The 22,326-nt window shown below is 41.3% G+C and overlaps 1 protein-coding gene across 3 annotated transcripts in view; it reads left to right on the top strand.

Moving 5' to 3' along the window:
* hectd4 (HECT domain E3 ubiquitin protein ligase 4) overlaps positions 1–22,326 on the top strand; it is a 41,948-nt gene that overhangs the window by 1,253 nt on the left and 18,369 nt on the right. The window contains exons 2-45 of one of the 3 annotated variants that reach the window (XM_030737115.1): positions 2,277–2,830; positions 4,901–4,990; positions 5,076–5,203; positions 6,081–6,189; positions 7,286–7,424; positions 7,734–7,904; positions 8,004–8,196; positions 8,294–8,455; positions 8,785–8,898; positions 9,009–9,149; positions 9,231–9,466; positions 9,557–9,699; positions 9,798–9,868; positions 9,970–10,075; positions 10,164–10,284; positions 10,386–10,508; positions 10,847–10,971; positions 11,345–11,498; positions 11,604–11,707; positions 11,950–12,148; positions 12,294–12,413; positions 12,528–12,632; positions 12,741–12,904; positions 13,027–13,272; positions 13,635–13,827; positions 14,062–14,166; positions 14,264–14,352; positions 14,432–14,604; positions 15,274–15,409; positions 15,508–15,652; positions 15,781–15,947; positions 16,117–16,263; positions 16,357–16,541; positions 16,669–16,822; positions 18,565–18,845; positions 18,964–19,150; positions 19,249–19,330; positions 19,444–19,646; positions 19,810–19,945; positions 20,065–20,247; positions 20,327–20,491; positions 20,574–20,743; positions 20,989–21,104; positions 21,931–22,034. In XM_030737115.1, coding sequence (XP_030592975.1) covers positions 2,277–2,830; positions 4,901–4,990; positions 5,076–5,203; positions 6,081–6,189; positions 7,286–7,424; positions 7,734–7,904; positions 8,004–8,196; positions 8,294–8,455; positions 8,785–8,898; positions 9,009–9,149; positions 9,231–9,466; positions 9,557–9,699; positions 9,798–9,868; positions 9,970–10,075; positions 10,164–10,284; positions 10,386–10,508; positions 10,847–10,971; positions 11,345–11,498; positions 11,604–11,707; positions 11,950–12,148; positions 12,294–12,413; positions 12,528–12,632; positions 12,741–12,904; positions 13,027–13,272; positions 13,635–13,827; positions 14,062–14,166; positions 14,264–14,352; positions 14,432–14,604; positions 15,274–15,409; positions 15,508–15,652; positions 15,781–15,947; positions 16,117–16,263; positions 16,357–16,541; positions 16,669–16,822; positions 18,565–18,845; positions 18,964–19,150; positions 19,249–19,330; positions 19,444–19,646; positions 19,810–19,945; positions 20,065–20,247; positions 20,327–20,491; positions 20,574–20,743; positions 20,989–21,104; positions 21,931–22,034 — 6,939 coding nt within the window. Of the gene's footprint in view, positions 1–2,276; positions 2,831–4,900; positions 4,991–5,075; positions 5,204–6,080; positions 6,190–7,285; positions 7,425–7,733; positions 7,905–8,003; positions 8,197–8,293; positions 8,456–8,784; positions 8,899–9,005; positions 9,150–9,230; positions 9,467–9,556; positions 9,700–9,797; positions 9,869–9,969; positions 10,076–10,163; positions 10,285–10,385; positions 10,515–10,846; positions 10,972–11,344; positions 11,499–11,603; positions 11,708–11,949; positions 12,149–12,293; positions 12,414–12,527; positions 12,633–12,740; positions 12,905–13,026; positions 13,273–13,634; positions 13,828–14,061; positions 14,167–14,263; positions 14,353–14,431; positions 14,605–15,273; positions 15,410–15,507; positions 15,653–15,780; positions 15,948–16,116; positions 16,264–16,356; positions 16,542–16,668; positions 16,823–18,564; positions 18,846–18,963; positions 19,151–19,248; positions 19,331–19,443; positions 19,647–19,809; positions 19,946–20,064; positions 20,248–20,326; positions 20,492–20,573; positions 20,744–20,988; positions 21,105–21,930; positions 22,035–22,326 lie in introns of all 3 variants that reach the window. The other 2 variants (XM_030737114.1, XM_030737113.1) reach the window with 2 other exon arrangements.

The raw sequence follows: 22,326 nt of genomic DNA, 5'->3' as shown, positions 1-22,326 counted from the left end.
ATACGTCAAGATGACAATGTATTTCATGATCATTGTCAAACGCAGTGCTTTTTTCATTATTATCTATCCTGTCGCGGTAACTTAAAAATTTAAATCAAATTTCAATTGTCTCTTTTTAGAAGCTATTTTAATTGTATAATTTTAAAAAATGAATGTTCACCAAATTGTGTCTTCAAAATAGGCTTTTATTTTGAAGGTAACATCACACAACCGGCAGAGTCGATGCTGTTGGGTGGCAGTTGCTGATAGAAACTTCGAGCTAACAGCGCATATTTACATACTCGATATTTCCCTACCGTGTCTTGTTTTGAATCTAGCAGCATCTATCAGACTGTGGAGGATATTTGCCGCAGTCTTCATGTCACATGGTCATGAGCTGGTGTCAAATTTCTACTGAGTTGCCTGTTGATGAGTAGTAGACTGACAGATGGTGATGGTTACTCGCTTTAAACAATCAAGCTTCATGATAGTTGAGATATTGTGAGCTGAATCTAACCTTTACAAGAGTTCACACCTGCAATCGGTCATTTGCATTTCAAGACTTTAACTTACAGACACTTTATATGACATTTTAATGAAAGGTATGTTTCCAAATTCCTTGCTTAGATGCACAAATCAGTGTAGGAAAATATCAGATCATATAGCAATACATAATTAATTGAAGATCCATTTAGATGATGTTTAAATCCATATTCATATGCTAATAGCCACAAACACAGGTTTGTTTTTGGGCATGTTTAACTATTGTCAAGATTGGCTTGGCTTATAAGGAAGATAGATGCTTCTCTAACAGCAAACATAGCTTCATTGAATTGTTATTTTGGGTTAAGGTCGCAAGGTCCAACTCATGAATCTATACGTGTAGTTTTTACAGCTCCAGAGGCGCTTCTTTGCTACTCAGTCCTCGGGATTCCAGTTTGGAAATGACATTTCACTGAGGACTGTTTAGTGCTTTTAGCGACCTAATAAAGTTTTAAAGTAAAACTTTGCTTAGCTTTACTATAATAGAACCAGTCATAGTGACCTACATCAAGATTTCTTATGATGTTGGGCATTTTATGGTAATAAATTCTTCAACTTCCATATGAATTATGAATTAGGGGCTCTGGTATTGGATAAAGAGTATGGTTACATAATGGATAGCGTGATTCATCCTTAACGAAATGGTAAAACGTGCGTGCGTCTTATAAAGCAAAGCTGAAATAGAGGAGCTGTGTTTGGTGGTATGAACTTGGTGTTTATGGTAGGTAGTCCTACTAAATGGTACTAAAACGTCCTGTAAGAAAACGTTCTTGCATCATTGTTAGACCCTCTGTTTGTTTTTTATTCTTGGCAACATTTAGATCCCCCACATTTCAGGCCTGTGTCCAGTTTTAAGACTGGCTCGACCATTCGGTGCTGTTTTCGTAGGTGTTGTGATGCTGACTATTTTTATCTGCTTGCAGCAGTTTTTGCAGAGCAAGGTGGAGAAGGCCCAGCATCCAGCTTAGGGGTGTTACTGTAACATAAGTAGCCTTTCTGAAATTGAATCAATACAAATTGTGCCTGCTAAATGGTATAATGGTTTGGTTTTTTTCTAGTCCATGATTTATGTGTAATCAATATCTGAAATGCTGCCTAAGTGCACATGAGGCACATTGTTTCACTTGTGATAGGATATGTGCTTTGCTATCTCTGACCATTACTGCATACTCCAAAGAACTGGAGAGACAAGAGCTCCTTCTGTGGAAATGATTCATAGCTAACTATGGAAATGCTGTAAGATCTTCTTCATAAATCAAAGGTATTTTGCTATCTGCTCATACAGAATATGATATATCTTTTGACCCCACTTTTGAATGGGGGTGTTTTACAGCAGAACATAATTTTTCCTATTGTTTTCTATAAAGATGCCAATTTGAAAACATTTTAACATCTTGCTGTTTTGGCAGATAAGTCTTAACAAAGAGTTATTTCTAAGTAATATTTGGATGCAGCTAAAGTATAATACAGATGTTATTGAAATTCATATCAGTAAAAATAAAATTCCTCACTGCTCTCTTCTTCTCTCCTCTTCCATAGTGCACCTTCTTTATTATGATTAAATATTTCCTCTGACAAGGAAAATTTCATTTGCATGTAGCCAGACATTGACAGGAAACCAAAGATGTCTGTCTCCCATCTCTAAATATTGCACTATTTCTTATTTTTAAAATGCTTTAGAAAAAATGTCAACAGTTTGAGACCTGTTTTTTTCTCTCTCTCTCTTTCTCTTTCTCTGTACCTCTGCCCTCCAGATTCTAACATTTGAGACCAAGAACCCGGTAGAGCTTGCTGAGCGTCTGCGTGCTGTCTGTGGGAATCAGAGCAATGCATACGCCCGTCTGCTGGAGTATCGTCTCAATGCCCTGCGTGGCCTATGGGGGGCGCAGCGGCAGCTGGCCCTGGAGGAGCAGCAGGAGCGAGAGGGAACTGGAGGGGCTGATGAGGAGACCTTGGCCTTGCTCAAAAGACAAGGACTGCTCCAGCAACCCGAGCAGGCACCCTTCACTTCCCGTGTCGGTCTGTTGCTGGTCTTCCCCCTTTTGCAGTCCCAAACTCGTAGTGACCCGGCGCTCTGCGGTGTCACAGCAGAGGTACTGCTAGCTTGCCTCCGGGACTGCCAGCCGCTCAGCCTTAGCAAAGAGCCCTCTGACTGCCTCAATGGCCTGGAGGGACTGCTATGCTCCTGGCTGGAAGATGGTGCCCAGGAGTCAGGCCCTGTACATGGACGGGCTCAGACACAGATTCTACAAACGCACAGACAGAGGGAAAATGCTGCTGCTGCACTTGTGGCACTTGCTTGTGCCAGGTGAGGCTGTCCACTCCTCCTTGCTGTTCTACCTTCATTCTTCTTAGAATCCTTCTTTTTGTTCTTGTCAACAGCGTACCATACTAATGGTATTCACTGAAAGATTATTTACAGACAAGAGCTTATTGAAATATGAAAGCAGTGAAAATAATGTGATTTAAAGGTATCTACAAATAATACTGCCGATCTTAAGTGACAGGGTTAAGTGATTGTTTGATCCAGTATTTAAAAGCACCCAACACACTGTAGTAATCTTGTTTTGATATTTGCACTGTGTTATAAAGAAGTAGTTGAAATTTTATCATGCTTTTAAGCTTTGGGATATAAACAGACTTTTTGGCTCTGTGTCAGCAGTGTCAAAAAGTGCTGCACTAGTATTCACAACCAGAACTTCCTGTAGTCAGAACTACACTCTGTTGATGTAAGCTAGTAGCACTGTTGGAAAGTGATATTTATACAGGAGTTTTCTTTTTCTTCTTACTGTTATTCATTATTATTAACTTCATGAAATTCATGGGACAGCACCAGAGGGCCCTTGGGCAAAGACAACTGCTTTCTCACTACTGGTGTTTGGTTTAGGTGAGGGTGCTATCTGAGTAGAGCATGCAGGAGCAAGACATAAGATGACCACTTGTTAGCTTTGAATTCACCAGGCTATTACCTCTGCCGATCTCACATATGTGCAGATCGGTCTCAGTAGATATCACACAGAATTTATACGAGAGAAATGACAAATAAAAGACCATTTAATGGTTTGTCCTACATGTACCCTCATCAGGGATTGTCTAGAAAAGATCAGGGCTGCACTGTTTGCATGAAAGGTGTTGGGTCATCACATGTTGCCAGAACAGCTTCATTGTGCCTTGTTAAGTCTCTGGAACTCTGCTAGAATATTTCAAGATTTATTCCCATTTGTTGTTTTGATTGGACAGTGGAGAGTTCTGGTCCATAAGTGCTTATGTGCACTGAGATTTGGTGCAGCAGCTGACTCACATAATTTACATACTTTCATTCAGTGACCCCTTGTGCCCAAAAATTAATTTTTTTCATTGTAGGATTAATGTGATCACTCAGAACAACTTCATTATGATTTAAAGTGACCTTTTCCTTTAAGGGGACAAATAGACTTAAATGATGCCTGTAGGTTGCCCCCTCCCCTTTCAACTTGCCACACATTTCTGTATTTGTGTTGTCATGTTCTCACATTCAACGAAACAAACAAACAAAAATGACATGTGAAGAAGGTAATCTTGAATCTGGTTTGTTTGTTAGTTTTTCTGCACAGATGAGCAGAATATGCTTGTTTGTTGGTTCTTTTGCATTTTGTGCCTTCTGTTGCTGACAACTGATCTTGACTTGTCAAAACCAGAACTCTCCACTCTTTGTTCAGCCTCAGGCAGAGAGCTTTTTGTTGTGGGGAACCATCCAGCCCTGATGCCTTTTCACCAACAGTGGGAGCTAATTAAAGGGCTATCAGCTTTAACTCTCTCCCCTCCTCCACTTCAGATGGAATTGGTTAGCAAATTCTCTATATAGGAGGGCTAAGTAAGCAAATGGACTGCACAGGACTTTAATATCAGCTGTTTATGTAGTATGGCACCATGGGGTTCACTTGCATGAGGCTGGCACTTTTATGTCTTCTCTCAAACAAACATGCTTGTCGTGGCAGTTGGTTGTAACACTTGCAGCAGCACTGTTGAACGTTTGCATAAATGCACACACACACGTCAAAATTCCATAGCTTTTGCTGTTTAAAGCATTGGTTTTTAGCTGAATTGATTTGCTCTTTTTAGAATAAAACCGGACAAACGTGCCTGAATGTGGTCCATAAGTTAATTCATTTTTGAGTAAGTAAAATCTGTAAAACTTAAGAAAATTGCTCAGTGTGGTATAATCTCTTTTGTATTTTAATGGAGAAGTCAAAATCATTTAATTTTACATCAGATCATGCCCATAATTCAGTGCCAAGTTATTATTCCACTTGCAGGAGGTGCTGAAATGCTTAACAATGAACTTTCACTTGTGTTTCATGTTGAGGTCTCCTGAATAATCTGCCAAACTCATTTCTAGGGGATCCCTGAAGACATTCATCCACACAGTTCACCTGCTGCAGAAACAAACTGATCTGGGTCACCTCCCTGTGTCAGATGTCCTGTACAGGTAAGGGAAATGCTTCGGTTTCACTGAAAGACAATTCTTACTGACCTTCCCAGCATGTAACTACATTGTATTTCTCTTGCTCAAGACTTTTGCTCTTGGAAGGAGGCCCAGGTTCTCCATCCTGCCTCTTGGGGGGGAAACACTGTGTGTCCTGGGGTTTTGAGGACATGCTACCCACACCGGATAATTCTGCTGGAGGAGCAGAGAGTAAAGGTAAAAACAATTTCAGAAAATGCTTTTGTGATACTTTGAATAAAAAAATTATAAATAATACTCTGCAATGGGTGAAAGTTTCTAGTTCTCTGGTTTGCAAGTTGTTGAGAAGATTCTGCTTGTCACACTTGCCATTATAATACTTCTATCACATTTTGTTTATTCACTTGGCTTGTTTGCAATGCATGAAATCCCAGCAAATATGAAGGTTGGGAGGTACATTGTTCCTTTTTGGGTTTCATTCTACCTCACATATAGTGAAAAGATTTTGACTTGAGGTGAAACTAAAGACATTAAGCAGATAAAGGAGAGGAAAGGGAGTGATGTCTCACTCTCTTACAGTCAATCAGCTGACCTTATAGCAGTAGTTCTCAAATCCAGGCCTCATGGCCCAGTGTCCTGCAGGTTTTAGATATGTCCCTGATCCAATACACCTGAATCAAATGGCTGAATTACCTCCTCAGTTCCCCAGAGTCCTCCTAATGACTTCTATATCTGACTCAGGTGTGTTGAAGCAGAGACACATCTAAAACCTGCAGGACACTGGGCCACGAGGCCCGGATTTGAGAACCACTGCCTTATAGTGTGATGGAACAGGGCATACTGTACATCCATTTTTGTTGGGCTATAAAGCTAATTTGAACATTTACATTTCAATCTAAATTGATCTGTTCATTTTGAGTCATCTTTTATCAGATCTCTGATGTCATCACAATTTTTACATTTGCAAAAGTATGCAAAACATAGCGGTGGTCCAAAACCTCACCTGGTTTTGTCCACTTCTCTCTTGATTACTGCCCCAATGAGTTATTCACTTGTCTTTAATGTGTTTGTCATTTACCTCCTACTGAATTCCTTTTGTGCTTCTATCTTGCAGACACTGACCTGGGACGCTGTCTAGCCACAGATGGGCTATATCTATATACCACTAACTCCTCTGGGAGAGGACTCAGCAAGCTTGGCTCTGGTTTACATGGGACATTGAGGTAATGTGACACCCCTTCCAGCCTGCGTTTCTCTATCTGCAGCATTCAGAGAATAGCAGGAGGAAAGACTGGAGGAGCAAACAAGCACTAAAAATACTTCTCCACCCAAAGGCATTATTTCCTAGACATTTTAAAAACATTGTCCATGTCATTGATTGATTTGATTGAGTTTTATTTTTAGTATTTTTAATTTCATCCACTGGTAGCAAATCATATCATTTGAAGTCAGAGGGCTAGCTCCTTGGGCAATGTGTTTTTATAAGTCATAGAGCTCAGAATTGGTCCAGAGACATTATGAGGGCATAAATTCATGTATGATCAGATTTTGAAGCTCAAAGCACATTGTGACCTTACAAAACAGATTTTTGGATTTCAGCTGCAATGTAACTGGTTGTAGTTCTAGTTTTTATTTGCAGAGTAGTTTGCATGAAAGATGTAACACCCATCAGATTTAGGCCAGGGTGTTAGCTGACTGTATGGTGTATCATTGTTTAGTTGACTCAGAAAAAGTTCCTTCAAAAGCAAATATTTCTGACGAGAAATTTGATTTAAAGTAGGGTTGAAGACGCGTCCTTTGAATGCAGCCTTGCAGCAGGAGATAGTTGCATCAAGCTGCTGGTGTCCTGATGGGTATTGATACTGACGCTAATCAACCCATGCTGCTCTTCTCACATTTCCTCTTCTTGTTGTGGCTATTCACAGCAACACTCAGTATGACAAGTAGCTTCCCAACACTTTTCTTAGACAATATGCTGTCAATAACTTGTCAAAGTCTACTCTCATTAAGGTCAACAGTGATAAACAAGGTAAAGAGACGGCATAGAAAGAAGGAAGGCAGAATGCTTTGTTTTTAGATTAGATTAGATTTTTTTTAGATTATCAGTGAACACATAAAAATCTGAATTCTGATTGACTCTAAGGTTTGAATTAATTTGTGGTCACTGCGTAATTTGACCAGACACTTACAGTTGAGTGAAAAATTAAATGAAAAACTAACAGAGTGTGTGAGTTAGCTGCTAGACCAGAGCATCTTTAGTATGACTTGGAATAGACTCCAAATGTTAACCAGAAGAATCAATTGTGTGTGTTTGTGTAGGGGATTTGTGTATTGTCGAAATGAAGAGTTGGAGCCTGGCTGGGTGGTTTTCAGCAGCGGTCGCCTCCTCCACCGTCCCTCATCCTTTGATGCCAAGCCACATCAGCTGTGCCAGGTCATTGACCCATTCACCCTCCAGGTACTGTCTGTTTTCATTTCACTATTATGAAATTGATGCGAACTTATTCTGTGTATTCTGTAGATCGAATATATAATCCCAACAGATTGTGAAGTTCTTAGTGGGAGAAGATTTTTCTTTATTCAGGATGCAGTAAAGCCAAAGTGCAGGTTTAAAGGATACAGAGGGAGGTTGTGGAATAGTAATAAATATGTATTAATTCAGAGATGAAGTGACATGTAAAACATTGAACACAGTGTGTTTAATTTGGTATTTCAAAATTCAGGTATAGCTAATACCTAAGGCTAATGTCCACTGTTTCTTCTTCAGGTGTGCCAGATTGTGCCCATGCCAGCCCATCACTTCCCTGTGGGCAGCAGCATGACCACGCTGCACCTCTGCTCAGATGGAACCTATCTGTACTGGGTCTGGTCCCCAGCCAGCCTCAATGAGAAAACACAGAAAGGCCACTCTGTCTTCATGGATGTCTTTCACCTGTCGGTGAGTACTCCATACCCTACAGTGTAGTCTGAGCAATATTGCTTTCGTCTGTGTCTCTATTGAATCTTTGATGTCTTCTCTCTCCTATACGTGGTGCAGACACAGACAGGGTTGTGTGTTGCAGACATCTTACAGGAGAGGGTTATCCTTACTCGCAAAGAAGGCGAGTCTTCCAAGTGCTTGAATGAACTTCTCTTAAGTCGAATGTCACGCTTCCGGGCCTCCCATTCTGCCACACTGGCTGCTCTCACAGGCTCTGCAATCACCAACACTGTCAAAGAAGAACAGTCGGGTAATGGTAGAGAAACTATAAATATCCAAAATTCATACATACTATGATTCATTTGGATGATGTGGTCTTTAAAATATTTTGTTGAATTCTTTTTTAGTGGTCAATACTAGCTGTGGACTCCCTCTAAAGACTCTCAGAAAGACCCCAATGTATGTGTGTGGAACCTATCTAGTAATGCTGGTTTCGCCTCCTGGTGTATCTGGGAGCTCTGCCACACGCTCCCTATTTGGAGGTACCAGCAGCCTCTCCTCACTTAAAAGTAAGGGCACGCATGGACGCTCGCTGCTAGATCCTGATTATATTGAGTTTTTGTCAGTTGTTCTATGAATTTTTTTTTATTAAGATTTTGGAAAGTCATACGCTAAGCCAAGTACTTTACATCATGTTTAGTTGCTGTTCTGTCTAAATCTGATTAAAGCGTAATGTTCCAAATAAGTATTGATAATGTTAGTGACGTGGCTATATTGCTTGTAAATACACATATCATTTGAAAATAGCAGCACTTTTATAGGGATTTAATACACACACTGCTTTGTACCATAATGTGAGTCATGAATGAATTGATCATAGCTGTTAATTTTTGTTCAGTTTTAGCCTCCAGTCTGGTCTTTAACCTGGCTGATGGTCAGTTCAGCAGCCGTGCAGACCTCATTGATGCTCCTGGCAGTTCTTTAGGCAGAGGAGCCCAGGTGGCAGGGCTAGGTGAGCTAAGCATTTGTCACATTTTTACTTGTGTGTGTGTGTGTATATATATATGTACTGAGAATAGTAACACACTACGTAGCTGACATTTATTTCTGCAATCTTTGAAGGCGCATGTTATGATGCACTGAACAACTTGATCTGGACCTGCTCCAGTGATTACATAGATCAGTGGTGCAACCCTGGGAACCAAGCCTTTCATCATGTGTGCCATAGACTTGGTGTCAGCCATGTTATCAAAGAACCCAAAGGTAGGCGCTGTAACCACAAGTTGCTCTTTTTATTAGGTTAAGCCATAAACGTGACAATCTGCATAACTTGTCCTTTAACAGAGGAGACTGTGGCCACTGGCGAGGTGATCAACCAGCTGCTTCATCATGTAGGTGCTATGTGTATCCACCAGCTCAACTTGCTGGCAGCCAGCAGCAACAGTTTGCCCTTGGGAGCCTTACTGGGAAAACAACACCCCATTGAGGCTCGTCATTTTAGCAGCATCTGTGACATTATGGAAAAGGCCATGGTCAATGGTGACACCTGCATCATTCGCTGCATCTTAGTTGTGTTTCAGGTCAGTTTCAGGTGCAGCTGAATTTTGCAGAAACAAACATTTAGCTTTTTCTGCGTGATTCTAACTTTATTGTGTATTTATTGTGTACAGGTAGTTTTTAGGTTTTTCAATCCTCAGTCGGAGCAGAATAGGGAGAGTGTGCGCCGTTCGGGCCTCCTCTTGTGGCAGCTACTCATGGCTCCAGTGGACCAGATAGGAGCAGAGATTCAGAGAGAGGTCTGCCTGGCCATTAGGTAAGTTAGTTATTACCAAAGACAGAAGTAATTGCTGTTTCATAAAATAAGTGATCATGATTTTATTTAAATTTACCTTATTTACCTCTTCTTTGTAGCTCAGGCCTGAATATTTTATATCAGGGGGAGGCTGAACTCAACAAACTGCTCAAACTGGTTCTAACTGAAGGTGACTATTGGCAACTCAGGCTTTAATGTAGCTGACACTTCATGTCATTATGTCTTATGTGGTGTCTGTTTTTGTTTTGTTTTTTAATTTATAATACTCAGGTGAAAGAAACAGTGGACTGTCTCAGCTTCGGGATGTCATCCTTACCAGTTTGGCAGAACAGCTGCAGAAGAATAGATTTGGAAGTGAAGAAGATGACCACTACAGGCAAGTGGCAGCCTTGTTCCAACAGTACCGTATTTTCCTCTTAGATCTGTATTTGTTTAAAGTTGTAGAAATCTGTCTTCTTTTGTAGATTGAATGATGAGCTGCTGCATTGTATCCTCAAGACTGTAGTCCGAGAATCCTGCCTCCTCATCACCAAATGTCAGACTGTCTCCCGAGATGACTTCCAGAAGCTGCTCTCCACTGTGCCAGTATGAATATCAATTCAGCAGCACTTAAATGCCATCAATGTAAACCAGGATTACCATGCCTTGATAGATTACATTCATAAGATGGTTTTCCTTCTCTCTAGGTGGTGTCACCTAGTCTGCGCTACCTCATGGCTGTTCAGAATCACCTCCTCAGTAATACCATTCTTATCCGTCCGGATGATAGTGATGACAGTGACAATTCCCTACAAGGGGAAACAATGAAGGTACAGGTAAACATCCCCTTTAAATACCCCTACCTTTCTGAACGTTGAGTCTGTGTTTGTCAATGAGAGAGAGCAACCCACCAAATGAAGCAGTGGCTTTTGAAGTTCTTTAAGGGTAATGCTTAACAGTTTGTGCCCAGTGCAGTTTTCTGTGATATCAGTTATTTGCTGAGTAAGGATGTAGTCCTAATCAAAGTTACTGATGACAGTAATAAAACAGAAAAATCTATAGTTTGTTTGACTCTGTTATACCATATTTACATATTGCATGAATATAATTATCAGAAATCTTGGAAGCAGTGTTACGTAAGTGTGGGCCTACTCTGTGTCATCCTCAGGAGCTGCAAAGCAGCATCCTATCCTTAGCAACCAAAATCCTGGTGGGATGCGACGAAGTACTGGAAACCTTGCAGCAGGTGACCACAGCTCTGATTAACAGCGACATAGCTGACAGAGAAACCAGGTGAACTTTTAAGCGCTTTCACTTGATTCCTGTAAAATCTGCTTACTACTTATTTTGGAATATTGCATCAGCACATTTGAAACCAGTCTGTATTACTGTAACACCATAGTGTACCTGACAGAAATTAAGCCAGGCATAACATTCTCGTTGTTGGGTCTCATGTACTATATCGCTATGAGGGAAGCTTTAACTAAATCTGATTAATGCTGATCTCCTTAAAACAGGAGGAGGAAGAGGAGATATTAATTGAAGGAGGTTTTTACACTTACTTTGGCAGATTTTTCCTGTTCTTGTCTTGTTCTTGTCTTTTTTTTTTTTTTGCTTAGGATCGCTTACCCCAACACTTTTTTTTTTTTCTTCTTCTTTTTTTAAGGTTGAAAGGTTTGGAACAGATTACTAAGGCCACCATGCTCGGGCACCTGCTGCCGGTGTTGCTCACCTCATTGATGCACCCAAACCTGCAGACCCTCACTCTTGCCGATGCCCTTATGCCTCAGTTGGTGCAGCTGGTGCTCTATACCAGCCAGGTAGGAGTTTTGACAGTCCAGTGGACAGTTCTTGTATATTTCCTTGAGTAGAAAAATCAGCTAACATTAAAGTGTTTATTTCTACTCTTTGTTTTTTTTTTTTAGACTGCCTTGTTACTAAAGACTCAGTCTCCACTTTTTAGTGAAGAGTCTCTGCCTGTTGGTGGCTCTCTGGGGCAGGGGGCAAAGACATGTACTGCTGATGACAAGTGAGTTTTCCAAAGGTCCACCAAAGGAATTTTTCCAGTTGATTTTATATATATATATATATATATATATATATATATATATATATATATATATATATATATATATATATATATATATATATATGTTGTTGCACTGAGGAGCATTTTGAGGAGATCATTTTCTTCATGACTCTAGAAAAGTGTATTTTAATGTCAGTGTCATAAACTCAGTTTTTAAAAGTACTAACTCATTTGTGTCCTAGAATTCTTGATGAACGTGAAGAGCCTGGTTTCCTGACAGGACTGAAGATCCCTGCTCCATGGGCTGCTGGGAAAACAGTAGAGACTGTTCATCCTGTGAGGGACAATTATAAATTCAAGGAGACCGTACACATCCCAGGAGCCCGCTGTCTGTACCTTCGCTTTGACTCTCGCTGCTCCTCACAGTATGACTATGACAAGGTAATGACTCCTGTTATGAACCATCTGGAGGCACAGTGACTGTCATGCTTCACATTCACAGATATTTTGTTCAGTTTCTGAAGAATGGCACTGTGGATTTTTTTTTTTTTTTTTTTTAAAACAAATATATTCTTTACTACTGTAGTTGGTCATCTATGCTGGTCCCAACACCAATAGTCGTAAAGTAGCAGAGTATGGAGGAAACACTCTGGGTTATGGGAGTCGCAGTGTCCTGGGGACAGGATGGCCCAAAGACCTTGTGAAGGTGATGGAAGTTTTTTTTTTTTTTTTTTTTTTAAACATAGACATATGCACAACACATATAATTCAAATAATAGACAGTTTGAAGAGCTACATTTTGTTCTGTGTTCTGTCTTAGGTTGAAGGAGACACCGTGACATTTTCCTTTGAGATGAGGAGTGGACGTGAACACAATACTCCTGATAAAGCCATGTGGGGGTTCTCCTGCACTGTGAGAGCTCAGGTAAAAAGTCAAATAATGTACATATCCTGAACCTTTTAATGTATCATGTTTTAAACTTTTTGAAGAACTCTGAAGATCCTGAATATATATATACACTTTTTTTTACAGGAGTCTTCAGAAGATGTCTCTGGAGGCCTCCCCTTTCTGGCAGACCTTGCCCTGGGTCTGTCAGTGCTGGCCTGCTCAATGCTCCGCATTCTGTATAATGGGCCAGAGGTGACAAAAGAGGAGGAGGCCTGCCATGACTTGCTCTGCTCAAAGTTGTTGCAAAGGTAATGGAGCTAAAATAAAACTACCTGTAAGGATTACTACATATTCTTCAGTAGTGTGTTGTTGAACCACAGCTAAGCTGCTGGCAGCCTAGAAGACAAACTTTTTTTTTTCCTCTCTCTAGGTGTCAGTGGCAGGTGGAAGCAAATGGTGCTATCTCTCCTGCCCTCACTCCCAGTCCTTCACCTCTGCCACTCACTATTGAGGAAGATCGGGAGTTCACCTATCCTGCTGACGTGCTCATCCCACCTCCAGGCCTTATGCCAGGCACCTACTTTGACTTGCCCCGAATCCGCCTTCCTCCCGGGATCATGTCTAGGTTACGAGAAGTGTCCGGAAGGGCTCGACCACAATTCCGGCCAAGTATAAAGTAAGAGCTTAATTCTTTCACTGTAACAGAGCATAGCACCTATGTACTGTACATGGTAAATGTCACTGTCCATAAGATGAACACCACACACAAATTTAGGTGTTCTGGTTTTTGCATATTTTTGAAGCAATATGTAATAATCAAGCAGTTTTTTCGATTAGGTAATAAAAGGGATCAAGGATTTATGTCCCTCAACCCTTTGTTCATATAGTTATTTTATTAAGCTTTTATTAGCATAGCTGCTTAGTCTTTTTTTTTTTTTAGATAAGGGAGCTGACATTGCTTACAAATTATATCAAGATTTTTCTCTTATTATTTCATGTCAAAATCATAACTTTTATACTGCATGATTTTTTTGTAAGGGAGGTGATCAGACCAGATGTAATGGAAGAGGTTATAGTATCTTGTGTGATAAAACATCTAAGCCTGGTGGATGCGCTTCAGTCACTCGTCAACTACCAGTACCGCGAGGATCACACAGAGGAATATGACCTGCTCTGTAAGATCATGGCTGAGACCTTCAAGAAAATTAATGCCATGGAGCGTCAGCTGCAGGTAAGTTTAAGGTTGTTTGAGAACACTGTTATAAATTAATTATGCTTGCCACAAGTGAAAGACATGGATGTATTTTTAGTTTAAAGTTAAGTTTCTTTATTTGAATAGTTTAATTTATAGTTGAATTTAAGATAAAGTTAATGTTGAAGAATACAAAGAAATGAATAAGACCTGAAGAGAACCGAAGAGTAGAGGACTAACTCTGTGTCTAATCATCTCCTGTGTTGCTTTCAGAGTGTAGCTGAATTGGAACAGAAATGGCAGAGTGAGGTAGAGGAGGCCCAGCAAGGAAAACTGGAGAACAACACACCATTTTTTCATGACTACCACTTCTTTGAGGTACACTGCCCCATATACACAAGTTACATGTCTGTGAAATAACAGTTAGTAAGATTTCAGTTATTTAGTACTTCTTTTTTGTTTTGTTTTTTTACAGAACAAAATGAAGGAATTGGAATTACTCTGCTCACTGAAGGAGGTCCCACTTGATTTTAGTGATTTGGAAAATGTTGTCCTTGCTTTGAGGCAAGTAATGAGTTTAATTAGCTAGTTTACATTTTTTCAGGGCAGTTCATCCTCTAACATTATATATTTGTAATGACAGGGAGAAGTTCTTTCAGGAGGTGAACAGTAAACACATCAGAAGTAGCACCCCTCTTGCCAAAACTAAAACGCTGGTGAAAAGTCTAATGAACCGCACTGAGCTTCTGCTCCACGTTACCATCGCTCCACATTGCAGAAGCTTAACCACCACACCTGCTGGCACACCAGGCCCAGGTAAACACTCATTTCGTTGTCTGTCATCTTTTGTTATGGGTTTTGTTCCCAGGTAATGCTTCGTTGGTCAACACAAGCGAGATTACAGATTTCTTTCTTTAAACCTGTGGTTTTCAATTTTTTGTGCCCAAGGCACACTAAAGGCCCAACTAATACTTCTAATAGGCATGTAATAGTTTGCAGTTATAGCGTCTCCAGCTGTCTGTGCCACCAGAGTATAACTGCAGCTTAAGACACACGTCGTCCAGCATGTTAGCAGGTCATCTTTTGATTGTACTGTCAGACAAGGGTACTTTTTCAAGTCAAGTCACTTTTAACAAGTCATTCATCACTGTTTGTGTAGTATAATACAGTAATAATATATGGTTACACACCTCACAGCACACCAGTGTGCCTTAGCACACCATTTGGAAACCACTGTTTTAAACAGATGTGATTAGATTCAGTCCTGTGCACTACTGAAATATTCTTAAGCTAGTGTTCACATTAAGTATATGGCTACAGTTATGTAATTCAAACTTGGGAAGGTTCTCCACAGAGAAAACGTGAAGTTTAACTATTTATAGGTAGCCGTGTTTATGTCAGGCCATCATTTATTCCTGCATAATGAGGTGTTAGTCACCTCAAGAGTTTGATTTTTTCATTCAGTTCTTCTTGTTTTTGTCTCAGCTTCTCAGTCAGTGTCTGATGCCAAGACGGTGATCCCCATGGTGAAGCAACCAGTCTTCTTGCGTAGCATGTCTGCACCATCTGACTTGGAGATGATTGCTAACCAAGACTTGGAGTTTACACATGCACCTCAAAGGTATTCTGTTTGTGTTTGATAGAAGGAATCAAAGAGAATCATAGGAATTGATTTGAATTTGTTCCTGTATTTGTTTTCCTTTTTTTTTTAATCTTCAGGAGGCGACACCACCCTACTAGTCATCGCAGCAGTTCATTTACCCTGCTGCAGTCTTTGACCATAGAGGACAGCCGAGACAAGCCAACATACAGTGTGCTGCTGGGACAACTCTTTGCTTTTATTGGGACTACACCTGATCAGGCGGTAGGTTTCTTACTCATGCCAGTGCTTTTTAAAAATTTTTTTTATTGAATTCTTTTAGTGACATAGATGCATTAAAATAAATGGGTGAACTCTGATTTGCATTCAGGTCATAACTCTCTTGTCTATAGGTCTCAAGCAGCAGTTTCCTGTCCGCTGCTCAGACACGTTGGCGACGAGGCAGCACACGAAAACAGGCACTTGTTCACATGAGGGAGTTGCTCACTGCTGCTGTTAGAGTGGGTGGGGTCACCCATCTAGTGGGACCTGTCACTATGGTTCTGCAAGGTGGACCAAGGTAAGACTAGAAGAGGAACCATAGTTGCTAATTTTAGTGCAATCTGAATGTGCACACAGTGCTGAAATACTTCTTGTATTTCTGAATTTGAGCTATCATGTGAAACTATAAACAAATATTTGGAATTGTGGCTCATTTACTCATCTCAGTTTATGTGCCATCTGTGCAGGATTGAGGAGTTGACCTGTGGTGGAATGGTAGAGCAAGTTCAGGAGGCCTTTGGGGAGACCATGACGTCTGTAGTGTCACTATGTGCTCGCTACCCCATTGCTTGTGCCAATAGTATTGGCTTGCTTTGCACAATCCCCTACACCAGGCAAGCAAATTCATTTACATTTCTCTCTTTTAATATTCCTGTAATACTTGGACCTTATTTGCTTACCCTAATTTATTACTCGTGTTATCATAGGAGTGAGGAGCAGTGCCTCGTTCGGAGTGGGCTGGTTCAGCTTATGGATAGCCTGTGCAGCTTAAGTGGGCAGAGGGAATGCAGTTCAAATGAAAAGCAGACCAAAAAACAAAAGGTGGCCACCATGGCTTGGGCAGCCTTTCAGGTGTTGGCCAACCGATGTATTGAGTGGGAGAAAGTGGAAGGTATGAAAAGTTTGTAGATACTTTGATCACGTTCCTAAACAGCAATTTTTTTTTTCATGCTACGAGATGAATAGGTAGGTGTATGCTGTTATGATAGGTTAATAGTCATTGTTAATATTCTTCTTAGGTGGCTCTACAGATGCAGTTCATTCAGGTCTGGCAAGGCAGGTATCCAGCCTGCTGACCAATCACCTGGCAAGAGCTACAGAATGCTGTGGGAATCAAGCAGCCGGCAATGATGCTTTACAGGATGTGCTCAGCTTGTTGAATGATCTTTCAAGGTAAAGTTTATTTAATGTATAATTTATCTGTGTGAGAGCAGGTGTGCACTCTTGCAACTCACTAAGGGCTATATCAAGACTCTGCCAGACAATACATAGAGCAATGTTGGAACCACAGAGTATGTCATGAGGAAACGTACCAGCACACAGAGAAGACTCTAAACAGGAGCAACAAGAGGAACTAAAACCCTTTCTTGTGCTTCAGATACCAAGAGTTGTGCTGGTGCCAGATGAGGAGAGTGCATATACTACAACCTTGTGTTTAAAACAGTTGAGGTGGTGTATTGACTAAAAGCACCTGGTGGAAATCTGACAGCTATTTGGATTAAATTAAGAAACATAAATGGTTTAAAAAAAAAAAGAGAGTAGGTCAGATTCTTCAAATGTAAAGATGTGGTGTTTGTATGAGCTGGATCTGTGATGGTAAACAATTTTACTCAATTATTATTCTGAATGTATACTGCTCAAAAACATTAAAGAAACATTTTGAAAACATCAGATTTTAATGGGGGGAAAAATCATGCTGGATATCTATACTGATGTGGACTGAGTAATGTGTTAGGAACAAAAGGATTCCACATCATTTGATGGAAATGAAAATTATTAACCTACAGAGGGCTAAACTCAGACACCCCAAAAATAAAAGTGAAAAATGATACACCAGGCTAGTCCATTTTGCCTGAATTTCATTGCAGCAAATCAAAATGGTACTTGGTAGTTTGTATGGCACCCCCGTGCTTGTATGCTTGCCTGACAATGTCGGGGCATGCTCCTAATGAGACGACGGACTGATGTCCTGAGGGATCTCCTCCCACATATGGACCAGGGCATCACTGAGGTACAACCTGGCAGCGTCAAATGGACCAAAAAAATAATGTCCCAGAGGTGTTCAGTTGGATTTAGGTTGGGTGAGCGTATGTGTGTTCATAGTAGAAACCATGATATCTATATAAAATTTGTGAAAAAATTAGTCAAACTCATCCTTATTTTCCTTATCTATTTATCATAGCTTTTTGTTGGGTCAAGATTTTTGGCATGGGGCAGTGTTAGCCAGGGCATGTGCAGGGTCATTGTGGTTACGACTGGGACATAAAATGTAATAAAACTAATAATGTATATTGAGGACATCAAGATGTAATTCAGTATTGTCCCAAAGAGAGTGAATTCCAAATATCAGAACTCCAAATATCATAAAGATTTTTTTAGAGCCCCAAACTCCAGTGACTTATTAGGCCAGCTGCAAAGTCTAGACACACCTGGGGCTCAAAGCCAAGGACTTGCTGTGCTCTTTAATGGAACAGCTAACAGTAACTCACAGCACAGAGAGAAGCTGAGAAGCCACAGAGCTGATAACAAGTCAGTAATTATATCAAGAATTAAATCCTCAACAGTTATAATAAGTGTGTGTGTGTGTGTGTGTGTGTGTGTGTGTGTGTGTGTGTGTGTGTGTGTGTGTGTGTGTGTGTGTGTGTGTGTGTGTGTGTGAGAGGGAGATCGTGAGCAAGAGCGAGACTCCAGTTCATTTGGTGATTTTGTTTTTGAGCAGTGAGTTTCTCAACGTGTGTGATAGAAAAAAAAAAAAAAAAAACTGACCAGTGAGTCTTCCCTCATGACTATACTGGCCCTGGACTGTGTATGATACTCTCATAAGTGTATTTTTTACACAAAATGCATGTTCTTTTGTTTGTTTTTTTAATTATACTGTTCAAATTGATAACTCATATGTCCCTTTTATGTTCTAGGAGCCACATAGGGAAAGCTATTCTGAGCCAGCCAGCCTGTGTCTCCAAGCTCTTGTCTCTGCTGCTCGATCAGAGGCCTTCACCAAAGCTAGTTCTGATCATCCTGCAGCTGTGCCGTGCTGCCCTGCCTCTCATGAGTGTGGAGGACTGTGGTAATGTGGCTCTGCCATCGTGGAGCTACTCTATTAACACGCTAGATGCTGAGCAACAGGATGCCAATGACCCAGCCTCACGCATTGCTGCCTTGCTGCTAGCTAAGCTGGCAGACTATGTTGTACCAGGTTTGTCTCTTACCACTAAATGCTGTCCACCATCTGAATAAAGGCAAAAATTTCAAAGAAACTAAACTGGATTGTGTTAAAGTCACGGTCTCCTTTATACCTATATTCTATTTGCCAGGCTGTCAGACTCTTCTCTCACCCAGCTCCTCTGAGCCAGACACTAGCCTCTCCCGTGCCAGCTCCAAAGGAGCTCTCAAGTCTGAGGATGTTGGGGAGGAGGGAGAGGCAGTTGATGGCAAGCTTTCGATTTTTATCCACAAGAGAGAGGACCAGTCATCTCATGAGGTTCTACAACCACTTCTTAGGTATGAGTTCCTCTGATATCTTTATTTTGCTATTATATTTGCAAGCTTAGTCTGAGTTTCTCTGACTTGAGTGTTTCTCCACTCTCTCCAAAATGTAGCAGCTCTGAGGGGCGTCCCTTTCGACTTGGCACTGGAGCAAACATGGAAAAAGTTGTAAAGATGGACAGAGACATGACAAAGGTAACTTAAATTTAGCTTAATCAGAACTGCACAATGCATACACACAATATGAAACTGCTTTGTATTTTTGTAGCTGCCATCCTTACCTCTCTCCTGTTTTAAATGATACTTAGAGTGGATGCTGTGAGGTGATAACAGAAGAAGCATCTGCTGCCTTGAGGAAAGCCAACAAGTGGGCACAGTCTGGTCTGATAGTGAGTGTTGGTCCACCTGTGGAGACGTTAGCCCAAGAAACTGCTGGGGGCATTACTGCTGGTGACAAGAAGAAAACTGCTCAGACTGCTGTTTGCAGAGACAGGAACGCTGAGTTGGCCAGGTGTTGTTTTTTTGAAATTTGATATGAAAGTAAACATTTTCGTATTTGAAGTTGTGGCCATATATGCTAGTAACGTATACTGCCATGTTTTAGTTGTGGATGCGGCAAATACAAATCCTGATTTTTGGTTTTAACATTTCTTTTGATATTCTGCCTTGATTAGGTCAGACCCAGTACGCCCATTTATCAGTGGGCATGTCGCCAATAGCATGGCTGCTGAGGTTATTGCCCTGCTTCATAGTCTGCTCACTGCTCCTGAGTCAAACACGGCTCAGATCTGGACAAGCACTGCTGAGAAAGTAAAGCATTATTTTGTTTCTACCTCCATATTATTGGTTATACTTGGTATTGTTACCAAGTTTCACCCTTTATGGTGTTTGCTATAAACCTAATGGTTTTCCCCTTGGCTTTTTTGCAGGTCCTCTCACGGGCGCTAATGTTTATCCCTCAGCTGGGCAAGTATGCTGAGAGTATTCTGGAGAATGGCAGCAGCAGTGGCAGAAAACTGGCTAAATTGCAGGCCATTGGTAGACAGGCTGTTGCTGCCCTCTGTGCCCTTGGAGGCTTTAAAGAAACTATTAAGATTGGTTCTGAGGTTCAGGTCAGTTTGCGTATCAAGTATATTATGCATTATTCATACAATTATGTATTTAAACCATGGTGCTTCCTCTGTTCTGCAGGTGGTAGGTAAAGGAGTGCTAGGGAGTGTGGGCATAGTCATGTCCATAAACGAGCAGGAGGGCATTGCTACAGTCAAGTTTCCTTCTTGCGAGTACAGGAAAACTTGCAAAGCTTCAGATATCCTGACAGTACCAATATCACGCCTGTGCACGCCTAGATCTGAGGTAAGAATTCCAACATTAGGTATCGTGCAGTTATTATAGAAAATGGCAACCTGAATCTCACTTTTGGCTCTCTCCACAACAGGCTCTTCCTCTTTATAAGCTCTCAATCACAGAAAAGGTGGTGCAGGCAGTGCAGTCTATGCTTCTGCCACAGGAGGGCAGTCTCTCTATTCACACTTCTCTACCAGCTACTGGAGATGGCTCCAGCCCGGTAATGGCTGCAGTGCGCTTGCTGGCTGAAATCAGAACGAGGTGAGTAAATAGAACTGCAGGTTAACTTGTCTGGTGGTTATCTGTGCATCTTGACTCATTGGTCAGGTCTGTGTGAAATGTCTTGGGTTTGTGTTTGGGATCAACTTCTGGACCTCACCAGTCTGAGTCCCACACTGACATTATAAGGGGAAACTGTATTATATCATTAAGTGATATGATGTGGTGATTAAAAAAACAAAAAGAAAACCATAAGGTTCTTGATCATGTTTTTGTTGTCTTTTTAGGGCATGTCTGGTGATGGCACAGCTCCTAGAGGACAGCTCCTTCTGTGAAGAGTTCATTCAGCAGTGTCCGGCTGCTGTTGAGGTTCTCAACCTGGTTGCCCAGGAGTGCAGCCCTGGTGAGCATATCCAAACATTTCATCAGCTAGTATTTCTCAGCACCATACTGGCTTGACAGCTGTGTGTCTGAGGCCGCTTTTCCACCGACGGGGTTCCGGTGCTGGTGCCAGCATGAATGAATGAATGAATGAAGTTTATTGCCATGTGGGTGAACAAGTTCACACATTGGAAATTGCGTACAAAGTGCATTTGAACCATTCAGCTGTTTTTCCACCGCAAAACCACTCGCAGCTCAGCCGAAAAACAGGTTCAACTCCGGCCCCGCAAACTAACTAGCCTCGAACCAAGAACGCGTGACGAAAGCGGCAGAAGAGCGTGACTCTGCCATCTCAACGTAAAGTCTTCTACTGCTATTTCACTGCATGGTGTGGATTACATGAGAAAAGTAATGCGATTTTCACAGCTGTGAATTAGGTTGGGCTCTAAGGCTGAACTTGCTACTTTGTGTCAGTTCATATCACAGATAAAATGACACAAAGTGCGTACTTTTCGTCCTTTGCGTCCTTGCTTGTAATCGCTGTCTGTGTTTACCTCTGTGCTGCACACAGATGCTGCAGTAGTTTGGTTTGGACCGTAAAATGTGTTCGCAGCACAAGAAAGGGGAGTGTCTTCTCCCACGTTTGTGCCCTTCGGCTTCCGTGTCCAGACGAGGACCCGCCCACACTCATACATAAAGGAGCGGTTCACAAAGCGCGTTGGAAACGCAGGCCCGTTCTTAAGCGTTTCCCCGGTTCATTGGAACCAGCACCAGCACTATCACGAGCACCGGCACCGGCACCTCGGCGGTGGAAAAGTAGCATGACAAATTTCTGTCATCTTGTGCAGGAGAGCGTCTTGGCATGGTTGAAGCTCAGTGCGAGAGAGTTAGAATGCTGTATCGAGACTGTGCACGTCCACCCCCTCCACCGCTGCAGACAGACAGACGTCAGGTAGGGGTTACCAAATACAGACACAAAACACTGCCTGAATTGTAACATACTAGCTGAGTTTTTTTGTTTATGACAGAGAACAGAACTATCCGGTCTTTAAGTCTGACGTCAGTTCCGGGTCCAAATGCTCCTAAATAAACAGCAGTGGCATAACCAATAACTGTTCACTATTAAAGATGATTTTAACATACGTTATCAACTGCAGCTATTTCCGCTTCTCTTTCTAATCGGTAAAATGACAGCTGAGTGTGTTTTTTTTTTCCGAGTCCAATCGGTTAAAACAACCGGGGAC

Source organism: Archocentrus centrarchus, chromosome 9, assembly GCF_007364275.1.
Source record: "Archocentrus centrarchus isolate MPI-CPG fArcCen1 chromosome 9, fArcCen1, whole genome shotgun sequence".
Taxonomy (NCBI): domain Eukaryota; kingdom Metazoa; phylum Chordata; class Actinopteri; order Cichliformes; family Cichlidae; genus Archocentrus; species Archocentrus centrarchus.
The sequence above is the reverse complement of the archived record's forward strand: the minus strand, read 5'-3'. Positions and strand labels throughout refer to the sequence as shown.